Raw genomic sequence first — 14,570 nt, forward strand, 5'->3', positions numbered from 1 at the left:
TTTCCTCTTTCTTTCTCTCTCTCATTTTCCCCTCCTCTCTCTCTAGAATCAGTACACATATCCTCAGGTGAGGATTTTAAAAAAAAAAGCACCTGTACTGGTGGGGAGGGGTATAGAGGGAAACCAAGAAAGATGGGGGACTAGGTAAGCAAAGTTGAGCACAAACACACTCTTTTTTGAATCAAGATCAAATCAGGCACATCTCAAACCTGGCAGCATTGCCTGGGAGGACTTGTAAAAATGTGGAGGCCCTGGCCCCACACCTGAAGAAGCAGAAGAGCCAGAGGTGAGACCAGAAAATTTGCATACTTTGTAATTCTGATGCAGACAATCAGCCAGTAACCACTGATGTCTCAAATCCCAGTGGAGGCCCTGGCGGGGTAGCTCAGTTGGTTAGAGCATCATCCCGATACTACACGCCAAGACTGCACGTTCAGTCTCCTGTTGGGGCACATACAAAAATCAAACAATGAATACATAAGTAAGTGGAACAATTTGCTGTCTCCGTCTCCCCCCTTCCTCCTTTGCTCTCTCAAATTGGTAAATAAAAATTAAAATGAATAAGTAAAACACAATACAACCCAGTGCACGTGTCAGCCCACACCCCGTCGCCTTCCACAGGACCTAGGCCGGGAAGAGACGCGCAGGCGCAGCCCCCGAAGCGGCCCATCTCCCTTTCAGGCAGCCCCGAGCCCCTTCCCGCTGCAGGGGCAGAGCACACTCCACCGCACCTGCCGCTCACGACCCCCAGGGCTGCTCTCTGGAGTCACGCCGAACAAACCTAGGCCTTCCCACGGGTGTCCACAGACAGCTGTCGGCTTCCTTACATCTCATCTGTGCACAGGGAGTCGTGTCCCATCACTCCATCAACATTACTTCAGGACGTTTTCCAGTCCGACCGGCATCCTGTGCAGCCCCCAGAACTGCATTTATTAACCATGCTTCTCAGAACAACTCCCTCCCAGATCCACAGAAAACAGTGGGGAATCGGGCACATTTTGTGACACCTAAAAGATCATTGATATTTTTTTAACTTACTTTTTCTGCCCTGACACTGCTATCTCACTTTCAACACTATTTTTTAAAAGATTTTATTTATTTATTTTTAGAGAGGGAGGAAAAGAGGGAGAGAGAGAGAAAGAGAAACATCAATGTGTGGTTACCTCTCTCATGCCCCCGACTGGGGACATATCCTGCAACCCAGGCATGTGCCCTGACTGGGAATCAAACCAGCGACCCTTTGGTTCACAGGCTGGCACTCAATCCACTGAGCCACACCAGCCAGGGCCTCAACAGTATTTTTAATATAAAAAATGATTGTGTTCATATCTAGTATGGCAAAATGAGGAGCACATGGACCCACTCTCCAGCAAAACTGGTGAAAATAATTTTTAAAATTTTTATTTCTTTATTTTTTAGAAACAGAATAAGGGAGGGAGAAAGACAGGGAGAGGAAACATCAACGTGCGAGAGATTCACCCACAGCCCAGGCATGTGCCCTGACTGGGAATCAAACCTGAGACCCCTCATCTTGAAGACCAGCACTCAATCCACCGAGCTTCACCAACCAGAGCTAAAAATTATTTTTTAAAAATCATTTAAAGATTCTGGAAATGCTCCCAAAAGAATACAGCTAACGAAACACTGTCTCAAGAAAATCTGCTAAAACAGGTAAGAACAGAGTCTGTGGTGCTTGTACCGAGACTACTGTCTCCCAACGCCTAGGCCCAGCCAGACAGCAACTCCGTGCCCGCTGAGCACAGCCAGGAACACGGGCCTCCCCCTGCCCCCCGGGGGCCAGTGCATGGCTGGCTCCCAGAAAAGTACATCAGCACTTCGCACCTGACTCCAGCTCCCTGATGCCGAGGCCAAGTTACAAGAGAATACAGCTGAGAGATGGGGACCCCTTCTTTTGCCTCCCTCTCCTTGTGAAATGGAAACTACTGACTGCCTGCCTCTGCCACGGCTGGAAAGGCCAGCGAGCCACCAGGAAAGGCAAACCAAAAAGACCCGAGACTACTGCCCCTCCCCCCGGGGCTCAACTCCTAAAGCACAGCGTCACCACTCAGAGAAGAGCACACCACTGTTCCCAGCCCCATAGCTGTGTGTGACTCAGAGATTTCTGACTGGGAGTGGAGGTGGGAGGAACACACCGGAATAGGGAGAGCTCTTCCCAAAGGAACTGACTTCATTGCAATAGTGTGGAGAAAGATGAGCTCGAACCCAAGAGCACCTTCGACGGAAAAACAAACAATGAAGGACGGTGCGAACAGCAACCGGGAGATGGGCGGATTCGCTGCAGACACAGGCTGAACTGGAACTGCTGGCTACGACTTGGTCTCAGAAGACCAAGGGGAAGAGCTGAAGAAGCCCTCCTGGGGTCCGAACCAACCTCAGACACTGACCTCAAGAAGCAACTCGTCAAAGCAGCCAGAATTTGATCAGATCTGTACGAATCAGGCTGAAGCATTTTGTGCCCCAGGGCACTTCTGAAAACAGAGCAATTCCACGGGCACTGAGTGGGGCTGACCAGCTGCTGGGGGAGGTAATCAAAGGGCAGCGTGTCCGCACAATGCCTCCCAGAGAGAGTGGGCACCCCCAGTGCAGCACCCCCAGAAGGGCCGCTGCAGAGGCTTCGCACTGAAGGGAGCAGGAGAGGGGGACGGCAGGGAACTCATCCGGCCCGTCACAAAACAAATAAATAATGCCTAAGGCCACCGGTCTCTGCCACACTGCATTCTAATCTCCTGCCATGTGCCTATCCTGGGAGCCCCTTAAAGACGGGGGACCCCATGTAGAGCTCTGCAGACCCTGCCACAAGCCTGTTTCCCCCTTCCCAATCACTCCGAGCGGCCTCCTCAACAGTTCCACCGCTGTCCCAGTCACGGACGACTGACCACCCGCCAGCCACCCAGGCTTCCGCACGGCCCCTCAGGTCGAGTCACCAAGTCCTGCTGACTACTATCAGCAGTTCCTGTCCTGCCGGCCACTGCTGGTCACTCTCACCACCACCACCACCACACTGCACTGGTCCCCCTGTCTTTACTTGCTACTATCTCAAATAATGCTCTGAATGCTCATACAGCACTTCGCATATAGCACTTGGATCTAACTTACAATGCGCCCCCATTCCCACGGTCAGCTGCATTTCAAGCCCTGGGTGATGGCCCCTATTCATACACCCAAATGTTTGTCTCTCGCTTGAATAAGGCTGGGAGCTCCCTGAGGGCAGGTGCCTTCTCTCATTTACCTTCGTCTCAGCATTGCTGAGCCCCTGGAGCAGGCACTCCAGTGTTTACTGAGTTGCACTCAATTTATGCCAAAGAGAGTTCCTTCGTTCTGCCTGCAGCACTGCTTGTGTCCTATCCTTTTATTTACTCCTCTCCTGTTTAAAGGCCTAATGCAAGTACACGCCTCATATTCTGTTTTGCTGATCAAAAACGCACAGCAGTAACCGCAACGCCGAAGAAAGCACACCGCGTGACTGCCAGCATCCACCTGACACATTAACACGCGACTCCGCAGCCGGCGCGCAGGCTTTACCTTCATCTGTGCCAGCTGCTGCTGCTGCTGCTGCTGCTGCAGCCTCCGCAGAGCCTCCTGCTGCTGCTGCCGCTGGCGCATCAGCTCCTTGTGCCGCTGCAGGTCCAGCTCCTTCCTCTTCCGCTCCTCCTCCTCCTGCCGGAGTCTAGCTGCCTCCTCTTCCATCCGCAGCCGGTTCTCCTCTATTCGACGCTGGGCCTCTTCTTCTTCCCGGGCCCATTTTGCAGCCTCCTCTTCCTTCCCAGAAGGAAAAATAAAGGAGAATATACATAAACTTCAATTATATGTTGTTTTTTTCAAATTTGAGTCACTATTGAAGTGACAAAGGCAAAACTTTGTTGATGATGGTATGAGGTAGAGGTAAATTTTCTTTTATAATATATTTACAGCAGCCACAAAGGCCTACCATGCTTACAGGATAAACTTGTCACCGATTTGCTAATTTCTACATAAAAAGAATGTCACTTTGAACATGTGTGGTAAGCACTGATCTCCAGGGGACCACCGCCAACAGCAGGGAAGTCTCCAGAAACTGCCCCAACACGGAGGCATGGGGCTGCCAGGGCTGGAACCAAAGCAACTTTACAAGATCCCTTTACTGAGTCCCTGGCTCGCACCCCTGGGGGCCCACGGGTCCCTCGGAAGAACTCTCCTCAACCCACCCTCCACCTCTCTGGCTGCCTGTCACGGCAGAGTGGCACAGCTGGACTAGAATCAGTGCTTACTGTTGCACGATGTCGTGATGGTATTAAACAGCACTGAATTGTACATTCTAATGTTTTAAAATTCTCACCTGAGGACATGTGTATTGATTTTAGAGAGAAGGGAAGGGAGGTTGAGAGGTGGGGAGAAATAGCAATGCGAGAGAAACATCGATCGGTGCCTCTCATACACACCCCGACCAGGAAGTGAGTCTGGACCCAGGCAGATCAAAAATGGGACCTGCAACCTGTCAGTTTATGGAACGACTGAGCCCCACGGGCCAGGCTCTGAACTGTACATTTTAGAAGAGTGAACTGCAGGCTACCCTCAGGCAAAAGCTGTCACCTTGCAGATCTCATAATTGTTTTTTTAAGGGTATGTCTTCTTCAGATTTCTCACTGATGGTCTGTTTTTGTTTCTTTTACTTTTTTGGTATTTTCTCCAGCTTTTATAATTACACACGTGGGACAGTTATTACAGAAGTAAGAAGATCCAGTGTCTCTTGGTCATTTAGGTCTCTCTCGGTCATTTTTGGCAACCTGAGAGAGACAGGCTCTCTGAACACTGTCTTCATCTCTAATTCCCAGCTTCAAATGGCAATGAGAAGAGTAACCCATCCGTCACCTGCTTGCGTAACAGCTCCTCCTGCTTCCGCCTCTCCTCCTCCTCCCTTCTCCTCTCCTCCAGTCTCCTGAGCGCCTCCTCCTGCTGCTGCCTTTCCTCCTCTTCGCGCTGTCGCCTCAGCGCCATCTCCTGCTCCCTCTGGCGTCGCAGGGCCTCCTCCTGTGTGAAAAGGGGTGCGTGGGGGCACACCGAGGGAAACTCTGGGTCTCAGTTACTACACTACATCACAATGTGAAGAGGAACAGGCTATGTGCCAGTAAGACTCTGTTAACAGTAAAAAGTACACGGAATTAAAAGTATGTATGTACGTCGAGTAGACACATTAAGAGTTAAAATAATTTGTATTTAAAATATAAAGTGTCATACTGCGAAGTCTGCCCTGGTTTCTACATTAGCTACATTCACTGGTTACCCCTAGAAAGGCCACATTAGGACTCGGGCTTTGGTTCCTCCACTGGGACCATCAGCCCTGTTTTTCAATCAGCCGGTAACCCAAGGTGTAGACGGGCCCCATTGACACAGCTGCCAGAAGTGTCTGATGAGGTGGAAGTGAGCTCTCCAGTCAGGAGCGCCGAGTCAAGCTGTGTCCCAGAACAGAAGTCCCCCAGACACTGAGTATACAGAAAAGGGTCCTGTTGTCACAATAATTTAGGAAATACTGAACGCCGCAGAATTAAACGGGTTCCCTTAGTGCAAGACGTGTTAGAGCCCTGACGGCCTAAGACTCTCAGCAGTGGGGCTCTAAGCCTATCAGCAGCCCCACCCCCGCAGGGACCCTCTCGTCCCTCACAGAGGGGCTCCCGTGGCGGACACGGAGTGGGAAATGGGAGGCGAAGGCTAGACTCTGGGGCTATTACAGAGACGGGTGTTTCCATGGAGACCTCTTAAAATCCCAGTAGAAAAAGTCCCAAGGACATGCATGCCCCCCACCCCCCAAAATACAACTGGCCAAAATTCATTAAAAACTTCAACATCGCTGATGACAAATACTTTCGGCAAAGACTCGGTTACTTCCGAAATCTAACTGGTTTATAAAACCCTAGAAAATATGCAAAAGAAATCAATTCCAATGTTTCACCAGGACTGAAGACTACTCCTCCAAGGGGTGTTAATGGACAAGACACTCTCCCTAAAAGGGAGGCGAGTCTTCTAAGGCCCCAGACCCAATCCTGCTGCTGACCTTGGATAAACCTTCTCGCGGAGAGCTGCGGCCGTGAGATGACGGGAGCGAGCGAGCGCGCTGCCCTGAGGCCCTCCCTCAGCACCAATCCCGAGGTCAGAGTTCTCAGAGGGAGGTACCTGTTTCCTTCGGGCAAGCTCTTCTTCCTCCAGCCTCTTCCTTTCTTCCTCCTGCTGTCTCCGAAGAATCTCCTCCTGCTGTCTCCGGAGCTCTTCTTGCCTCTTTCGCTCTTCCTCTTCCCGTTTCGCTCTCATTTCTGCCTCCCTTCTCTCCTGCTCTAGCTGTGAATAGAGACAGCACTCTTAGAAACCTGCAGCCACGCACGGGCACTCCGGCCTCCCTGGCCAGCGCTGCGGGGAGCGGCCAGGATGCGTGCAGGCACCTCCACTGCCAGTGGCCGAGGAAACCCACTCTGTGAGAGCTCTCAGCTCACCTCTGCCCCAGCGATCAGAACCGTTCCGTGCTCTTCTAACTGAATGCACTCTCACCCCACTTTTCCCTACCTCCTTGCCCTAAGCTGCCACCGCACCACATTTCCTAGAGGCAGAAGAGAAAGCAGCCGTGAGGAAGAGTAACACCAGAATTTTGTGGGATTGGGGGTGGTCATTCCTTTGCTCATTCCCACAAAAAGATTTTCTGATCAAAAACCTAACAATGTGACTACCGTATTACAACAGCAATTTTGTAAAGCCAGTGGTATGAAAAATTGTGTAATTCTTTAAAATTTGAAGACGAACCACTTGACAAACTCCATCACTTGCAGTTCCGGAAGGGCAGTCCAACGCAGCACCCAGTCTGCAGTGCTGCTGCCACGAGCACAGCTGAGGCCCTCGTTTTCTCACCCACATTCCTGCGGGTGTCTTCTCTGGTTCCCCAGAATAATCCAGTCGTGCCCACGTTCCCCAGCTCCACAGCTAACCTCCACCAAGGAAAAATCGCACCCGGGCTCACATCTACACCGCCCTCACCCAGAAGACGAACCCCGCTTTAGCTCGGCACGGACGGGGCTCGCGGGGCCGGCCTGCCCCCTCTCCCCGAGTGCCCTCTCACATCACTTGCTCCTCACTCGCGCCGAGGACCCTGGCCAGACCACAGCCCCCAGCTGTTGCCTCTGCCAGTATGTCCTCCTGCATTTCTGAGTCTTTACACATGCTGTTTCCTTCAGCTGCAATTTCAATTTTACTTCTTCCTAATCTGTCAACCCAAAGCCCTTCAACTGGGTTAAATCCTACTGCCCTTCAAGTGAAAGTTAACTCAGATATCACTGTCCGTAGAAAGTGCCACCAGTTCCCGATTCCCACCTCTCCAACTAGGCAGCCAGCCCACGTGCCTTCTTGTCCTGCTTGTCTGCGTGTCATTCCCCACCCCCAACACGCACACACGTGTGTGTGACTGCAAGTTCCTGCATTTCATCACCTATGCATTCCCAGCACAAAGGACTGGGGAACCAGAACACGTTCAAAAATCGTTTGAATTATGATCTCTCTTCTCTGCAGACAGACCCCACCATGAGTGCTTCCCACTCTGGGCACTCTACGGACACTGCCGCAAGCTCCGAGGATAAGACTGCATTACACACAAAACGGGAACAAGTCTCTCAGAGGCACGAGAACCGAGAAATCGTTAAGCGACACCAAGTGCTGGCAGACATGCTCTTCTGTCAAGCACTAAGACCAAAGTTCAAGGCTCCAGTTCCTGCAGAAGACTGGCATGGGGCACGGGCCCTGATGGTAATGTCAAGCTTCTCAGCTGTGTGCCTGGGGACACCAGGAAATGTAAACAAACACCACTACAAAGATTCCAGGTGGCAACGCAAGCTGCAAACCAAAGGTCTAATAAGCCATGTAGCGGATATTTTCTTATGGTCTTAGTACATGTTAACAAGTATTTCTACCATGAATAATGTAACTAAAATATACACATGACCATGATCATTAATGTGTCAGCCAACCAATCACTTTTAATTTAATTTGATTTCACTTAAACTTTAAGTTTTATTCTGTTCAAGGTCTTTTTAGGGATATATTCATAGAATATAAATGTGCTTATACCAGCTGAGTAGCAATAAACTGAAAGGGAGGAAAAGTACAGCTAGCTAGAGATACAGACATCAACAACCAGATGCCTGTGTGTCCTACGGCAGGAAAGGATGCATGGCTAGGGAGAATGGCTTTCAGACCTTGGCAGCTTTGGCCTTCTCCATCTGCTGAAGCTGCTCCAGGGCAGGTCCCGGAGTCGTGGTATCCAGGGGAAGATCCCACACGCTACCACCTTCCCAAACTGTAAGACAACAACGGAAAAAAGTGAGGGGTGTCAGAGCTCACACGCAGGGTCACATATCCACGAGCATAACAAAGACAGCTGTCTGTCTATCCCCACATGAGCTCCATCGTGTATGTCTGTTCTGTTTCGGAGTCACCTGAACTGCCCGTGGGCTCTAATTTACATCATCCTTCAACACACCCAGAGGGAAAGTACCAGACATTTATTGAGGAACTAATCTCACCCTCCAAAAGCCCTGTAAGATATCTATTCACATCCTCCATTTTTACACACGAGCAAGCCTAAGGGTCAGAGGTGGTTCTGTAACATTCCCAAAGACATGGGGCAAGCATGTGGCCACGCTAGGACTTAAACCCTAGCCACTGCATCGGACCCCAAAGTCCACGGGATTTCACTGTGGACTCACCGCCTCTCACTGCACCAGGTGGAGAATGGGACTGAAGAGCTGCATAGCTGTGGAACCAGAGAAAACTCAGTGGCTGCACAATACTGTGAATGTATTAAATGCCACTGAACTGTTCATTTAAGAACGGGTTAATTTTGTGTTACATGAATTTCACTTTGATAAGAGGAAGAGAGAGAGAAAAGAAAGAAGTACACTGGAGCTGAGGAGGCCTCCGGAAAGGCTGCACAGGTCTCACAAAGGACACCGGGTCCGGCCAGCCTGAGACGGCCAGACGTGGAAGTCAACCAACAGGAAAAGGCCTCTGAGTCTGCTTTCCCGTCGCCGGCAAGGCCTGCTGACGCCGCTTTCTGCGTTCTCTGCTGCCTGCGCTCCTGTCCTAGTCTGCGTGTGGGCCACACATCACGGTCTACGCAGAACCATGGCGTTTTCATAAAGAGCCCTGACTGCGTCATGCACAAAGCTACCAAGAAAACATACAGCGCGGGAGGTTGATGAGGGAGGATAACCACAGTCCCCAGGGTCAACATTAGTCAGGGAACTATAGCCTGAATAGCTCAATGGCCCTAAGAAAAATCCATCTGCCCTGGCTGGTGTGGCTCAGTGGACTGAGGGCTGGCCTGTGAACCAGAAAGTCGCCGGTCTGATTTCCAATCAGGGCACATGTCCGGGTGCGGGCCAGGTCCCCAGTTGGGAGCTAGTGAGAGGCAACCAATCAATGTATCTCTTCTATACTGCTGTTTGTCTCCCTCTCTATACAAGTAAGTAAATAAAATCTTACAAGTGTACAATTCAGCAATTAAAAAAAAAAAAGGAAAAATCCACCAATGTGCACGGTTCCTGAGAATTTTTAATACACACACTGTAACCTCTCCCAAGAACTGTCCATGGCTCCAACCACGCCCTCTGCAGGCATCAGGTCTTCAGAAACAGAAGTGCTCCACCAACAGAGGCTTTAAAAATCCCAGCCCCAAATGTTCTAATATAATGGAAAAAACAAAACAAAACACCCCTAGAGAATGAGGCAAGATGTTCACTTCAAAGCAGGCTTTTTTTCTTCCCAAAATTTCTGGGTACCTGCAGTGTTGGGCTATATGTCAACCCCTGACTCAGAGAAATAGACCATCATTACTTATGTTTTTGCTAAATGTATTTTTCACTCTGGCAGAAGAGGGAGAAAAAAAAAAACAATTTAAAAGACCTTTCCCAGTGGACTGAGCACAGGCTGCGAACCAAAGCATCGCAGGTTCGATGCCCAGTCAGGTCACATGCCTGGGTTGCAGGCCACGGCCCCCAGCAACCGCACATTGATGTTTCTCTCTCTCTCTCTCTCCCTCTCTCTCTATTCCTCCCTTCCCTCTCTCAAAAAATAAAATAAATAAAATCTTAAAAAATAAAAAAACCTTTCCACACTGGACAGGGCAACATAAAAAAAGAGAGGCTGACTTCAAATTCAAGAAATGTATCTATTAAACAACTTGTAGCGAATCCGTAACAGTCTATTTTCAGTACCGCCGGCCCTCTGTCGGGTCCGGGGTCCGTTCTGCCGAAGGGCTGGCCTGAGTCCACACCTGCAGGCTGCGCGGCTGCCGGCTGCGGCTCCCAGATAGACCCCGTGTCTGGCACCGACATGGATCTAGTCACTGAGGAAATGACGTTCTGATCAGATAGTCTGCAAAAGGAAAATAAGAAAAAATTAACTTGTTGCTGCCATTTGCAAAAGTAAAGAGGAACTTTTAGAGTATCTGTAGGTTTTCCAGGTCACCTGGCTAGAAAACTCCATTGCTTTTAATTGTAACACTACCAAAGCATTTAGGAGAGGAACAGAGCGGCGCAATAATCCCACTCCGACTCTTCAAGGTACTGGCACTCACTGGTTTCCAAGTATGAGTATCCAGACGTTCTGGATCTTAAAAAATCCGGAACATCTCCATACATCACAGATGTATGTTATACAGAAAAAACCCCATGGACTATAAACCAAAAGGTCTGCATTTTAGCTCTTAGCCTTCAGAGTCCTGGTTTGCCCATCTGTAAAATGGAGACATTACCATCTAGCAGGATGGGGTATGGCTCAAAAGAGAAATGTAAAAGGTTCTAGTTAAACTGGACAATAAAGTTTTTAAGAGCACTGACTGGTATCTTTGCAAAAGATAAAATAAATACTACCCTGAATGATAATCTGAAACAGCAGAAATTGAACACTTTTAAGTATAATTTTCTTTCCCTCTGAGCTACTTTAATAGCTTTTGGGTTCTGGAAAATTATAACTTTGTGTGGCATTGTTAGCATCTTCCTTGAGATAGCCAGCACAGGTGAAAACAAGATTAAACTTCCAGACCACAACTTTTTTGGTTGCTGGTTCCACCAGATGACGCTGATTCTCAAGTGTTACTCTTTGGTTATCATTCCAAATTTATCCTCTGAGTAAAAAGACCAAATAAATATTTTACCTACAGCCTAATTACTTTTTTTAAAACTTACTCTGTTTTTACACACAACACCCCAGTTTTCTGTTGTGTGTGGGTATTTTGATACCTGAGTTCACACATACCAATACTTCCCCTCCCTCCCTCCCTCCCTCTCTCTCCCTCTCTCTCTCTCTCTCTCTCTCACACACACACACACACACACACACACACACACTGAGGCATCATGGAATGACCACCAACCTCATCTTCAGCGCCTGGAATTGTTGCAGGAGGAGTGTCAACTGCTGCTGCTGCTGGGAAGACAGGGCTGCTTTCTGCTGCTGAGCCAAAACCTGTGCATACTGTTGTCTTCAGAAAGTAAAATAAAATGTAACCTGTCTATTCACATTGAGAAGGAGGGATGTGGTCCAATCTACCATTCCCCCAAAACACCATCAGAAATAGCTATCAAATATATTTTTATGATTTTTCATGAGAATAATAGTCACACATACTTCATTCTATAAAGAACCAAACCTATAAATGACATGCTTCTGAAAGGGAAAAAAATTGCAAAATATCAAATATTGGCTAATTCCTTCAAGATAATAGCCTTATATCAGAAAACAAGTTAAAACTCAAATAGATTCAGTCCTGACTGGTGTGCCTCCGTGGACTGAACGCCAGCCTGCCAACTGAGGGGCTGCCGGGCTGGTGCCCAGGTTGAGGGCCTGATGCCCAGCTGGGAGCATGCTAGCAGCAGCCAAGAGGCGGCCAATCGATGATGTTTCTCTCCCTGTCTCCCTCCCTTCCCCTCTAAACATAAATATTTTTAAAAGATTTAAATAGCTGTTTCTACATTAAGCACCCTTTGCAAAAATAAATCACCTATATAAATATTCTCTAATTTGTTTCAGCTTAGAAAATTTTAGGTTTGATTATCTTCTACTAAATCAGAGGTAGACAATTCTTTCTGTAAAGAGCCAGACAGAAAATGTTTTTGGCTTTGCAGACCATATGCAATTACTCGATCCTGCCACATCTGTCCAAAAAGGAGCCACAGACAATACACAAACGAGCATGGCTGTGGGCCAGTAAAACTCTGCTCATGAAAACAGGTAGCAGGCCGCCAACCTCTGCCCAGATGACAGCCAGCGTTGCCTCTTCTACGAAAGGAACACACAACCTCAGTGATTCTGCCATCACTCCACGCCACTTCTAACAGTATGAACCTCATTTCTTTCCTGTCCTCTCGTCTATGTTTTCTCTCTGTAGCATTCCAAGTCGAGCCATTTATGAGGCACTTAGTTCTCAAAATGTCTACTGAGTCTTGCTCTAGGAGCTAAAGAGCTTACAAAATTAACAGTTATGTGCCATCTTCTGCAAATTGCTGATATGTAAGAAAACCAAACTTAATGATAACATGCCATTAGCTGGGTGACTGAAGTATCCTAAAACTTTTCGTTTTCTGCTACAGAAGGTGAAACTTGTGAGCAGATGACACCAAAAGGCCCTTCGGGGGCTGCAGCACACCCCTCCACATTACTGCTCTTACTGTATTAAGAACTGCTGGTACTGGAGCTGCTGCATCTGGTATAAGGCCGTGAGTTCCTGCTGCCTGGTCAGTCGCTCCTGGTCCAACTCTCCCTGGGAGTGAAGAGATGAGGCAAGAAGTACCCTTGAATACACTGCAAAGAGTCTAAAAGCCATTTAGTACATTTATCTGAAAGCAAAATGAATCTCAGACCTTCACTTCCCACTCCATCGTTACAACCAAAATGATTAACTATAAAAACCCCAGGCATCTGTAAAAACTAAACAGTGCCATCTAGTGGAATAAAGTGTGTCTGCATTATGTGAGATTTCCTAAGGCAGGGGCAGGGTCCTCCTAGCAGCTGCCTCCTCTCTTCCCTCCTGCCATTCAAAGTGAATGCTGTGCTGTACTCCAGTTACTCCTGTAACTAAAGAGTGTGTAATTCTCCAAATATTAGAAGTAATTGATAAATTTTAAAATCACTAAAAGTTACAGAAACGGGCAAACAGAAAGGAGTAAACTCATCTAAAGGCTAAAAGAAATGTTATGGTGGGAATTTAAAATGGCTCATGATAAACAGAGGGAGCCAATATGTATGTATTAAGATGATGAGAAATTTTTAATTAAACAGAAAACTGTTAACTCCCGACCAAAAATTAGGTTTTTCTACTGCCATTAATAAGTTTTAAAAAATAAGCTGTAATAAAGCCCTGGTTTTTTTAACTTGTACTTCAAAGAATGTGGCAGAAATTGAACTTTGAAAAGCTAACAGTGGGGAATAATGGACAGTATAAAACAACAAAAATACAGTAGTCCCCCCATCCACAGTTTGACCTTCTGCAGTTTCAAGTACCTGTGGTCAACTGTGCACAAAAATATTAAATGAAAAACTCCAGAAATAAACCATTCCTAAGTTTTAAACTGTGCACCATTCTAAGCAGTTATCACGCAACCTCGCACCGTGCCCCTCCGTCGCCCCCGGGACACGAATCACCCCGCTGCCCCGCACGCCCACACTGCAGATGCACCCTCCAGCCCAGTCACTCAGCAGCGTCTTAGTTATCAGATCAGCTGGGGAGCCATATTTACGCAGCTTTTATTATAGTATATTGTTATAACTGTCCTATTTGGTTAGTAATTACTGTTGTTCATCTCTTACTGTGCCCAATTTATAAAGCTTTATCTTCAGTGTGTATGTATAGAAAAAAAACAAGAGTGTACATAGGATTTGGTACTTTCTAAAGTTTCAGGCATCCACTGGGGGTCTTGGAATGTATCCCCAGCAGACAAGGAGGGACTACTGTGAAAGGGTACGGGTGGCACAGACCAGAGAGGCCAATCATTAGTGAATGTTTGTATCTTTATCGTACACAGATTACAGTTTGGAATAAAACATTTGATATACAGTTTCTTGGGCTAGGAATCATCTGAAATTCAGGGACATTTTTCTTTCTCATTAAATATTGAAGCCAGATAGAACCTACAATAAGGTAATTTAAATTTCTACATAAAAACAGGTTTCACGCTATATTCATCATCAAGGTGAAGTCTCTTATCAGTGGGATTTTGGGCAAAGGCAGCAGCTGCCAGGAAGCAAAGCTCCCAAGGCTCTTCTCCTGGGGCGGGTCTGACGGAGGCTCAGCCCCGCAGCTGGAAGTCAGGGGGCGGCCTGGAGAAAGTACACTAAGCTCCAAGTAAGGAACCTGCAGCTCTGAGATGCACAAAATAAAAAAAGTCATCCCATTTCCAGAGAAGGAAAATAAAGCTCAAACTTGGTATACAACTTAAATTTACATGAAGTAATACACAGTAAAGTATTCTTTGAATTTACAAAAACGAGATGTCAAGAAATAATTCTCTTCAGCCAGAAATATTCACTGCTCTCCAAAC

General features: G+C 47.6%; 1 protein-coding gene across 7 annotated transcripts in view; it reads right to left on the reverse strand.

The window, feature by feature from the left end:
- GIGYF2 (GRB10 interacting GYF protein 2) overlaps window positions 1-14,570 on the reverse strand; it is a 109,718-nt gene that overhangs the window by 17,333 nt on the left and 77,815 nt on the right. For all 7 annotated transcript variants that reach the window (XM_036022695.1, XM_028511013.2, XM_028511012.2 and 4 more), the window contains 7 exons: window positions 12,702-12,793; window positions 11,408-11,515; window positions 10,307-10,407; window positions 8,229-8,329; window positions 6,169-6,330; window positions 4,870-5,028; window positions 3,544-3,780 (listed from right to left, as the gene is read on the reverse strand). In XM_036022695.1, coding sequence (XP_035878588.1) covers window positions 3,544-3,780; window positions 4,870-5,028; window positions 6,169-6,330; window positions 8,229-8,329; window positions 10,307-10,407; window positions 11,408-11,515; window positions 12,702-12,793 — 960 coding nt within the window. The remainder of the gene's footprint in view (window positions 1-3,543; window positions 3,781-4,869; window positions 5,029-6,168; window positions 6,331-8,228; window positions 8,330-10,306; window positions 10,408-11,407; window positions 11,516-12,701; window positions 12,794-14,570) is intronic.

This window comes from Phyllostomus discolor, chromosome 4, assembly GCF_004126475.2.
Source record: "Phyllostomus discolor isolate MPI-MPIP mPhyDis1 chromosome 4, mPhyDis1.pri.v3, whole genome shotgun sequence".
NCBI lineage: Eukaryota > Metazoa > Chordata > Mammalia > Chiroptera > Phyllostomidae > Phyllostomus > Phyllostomus discolor.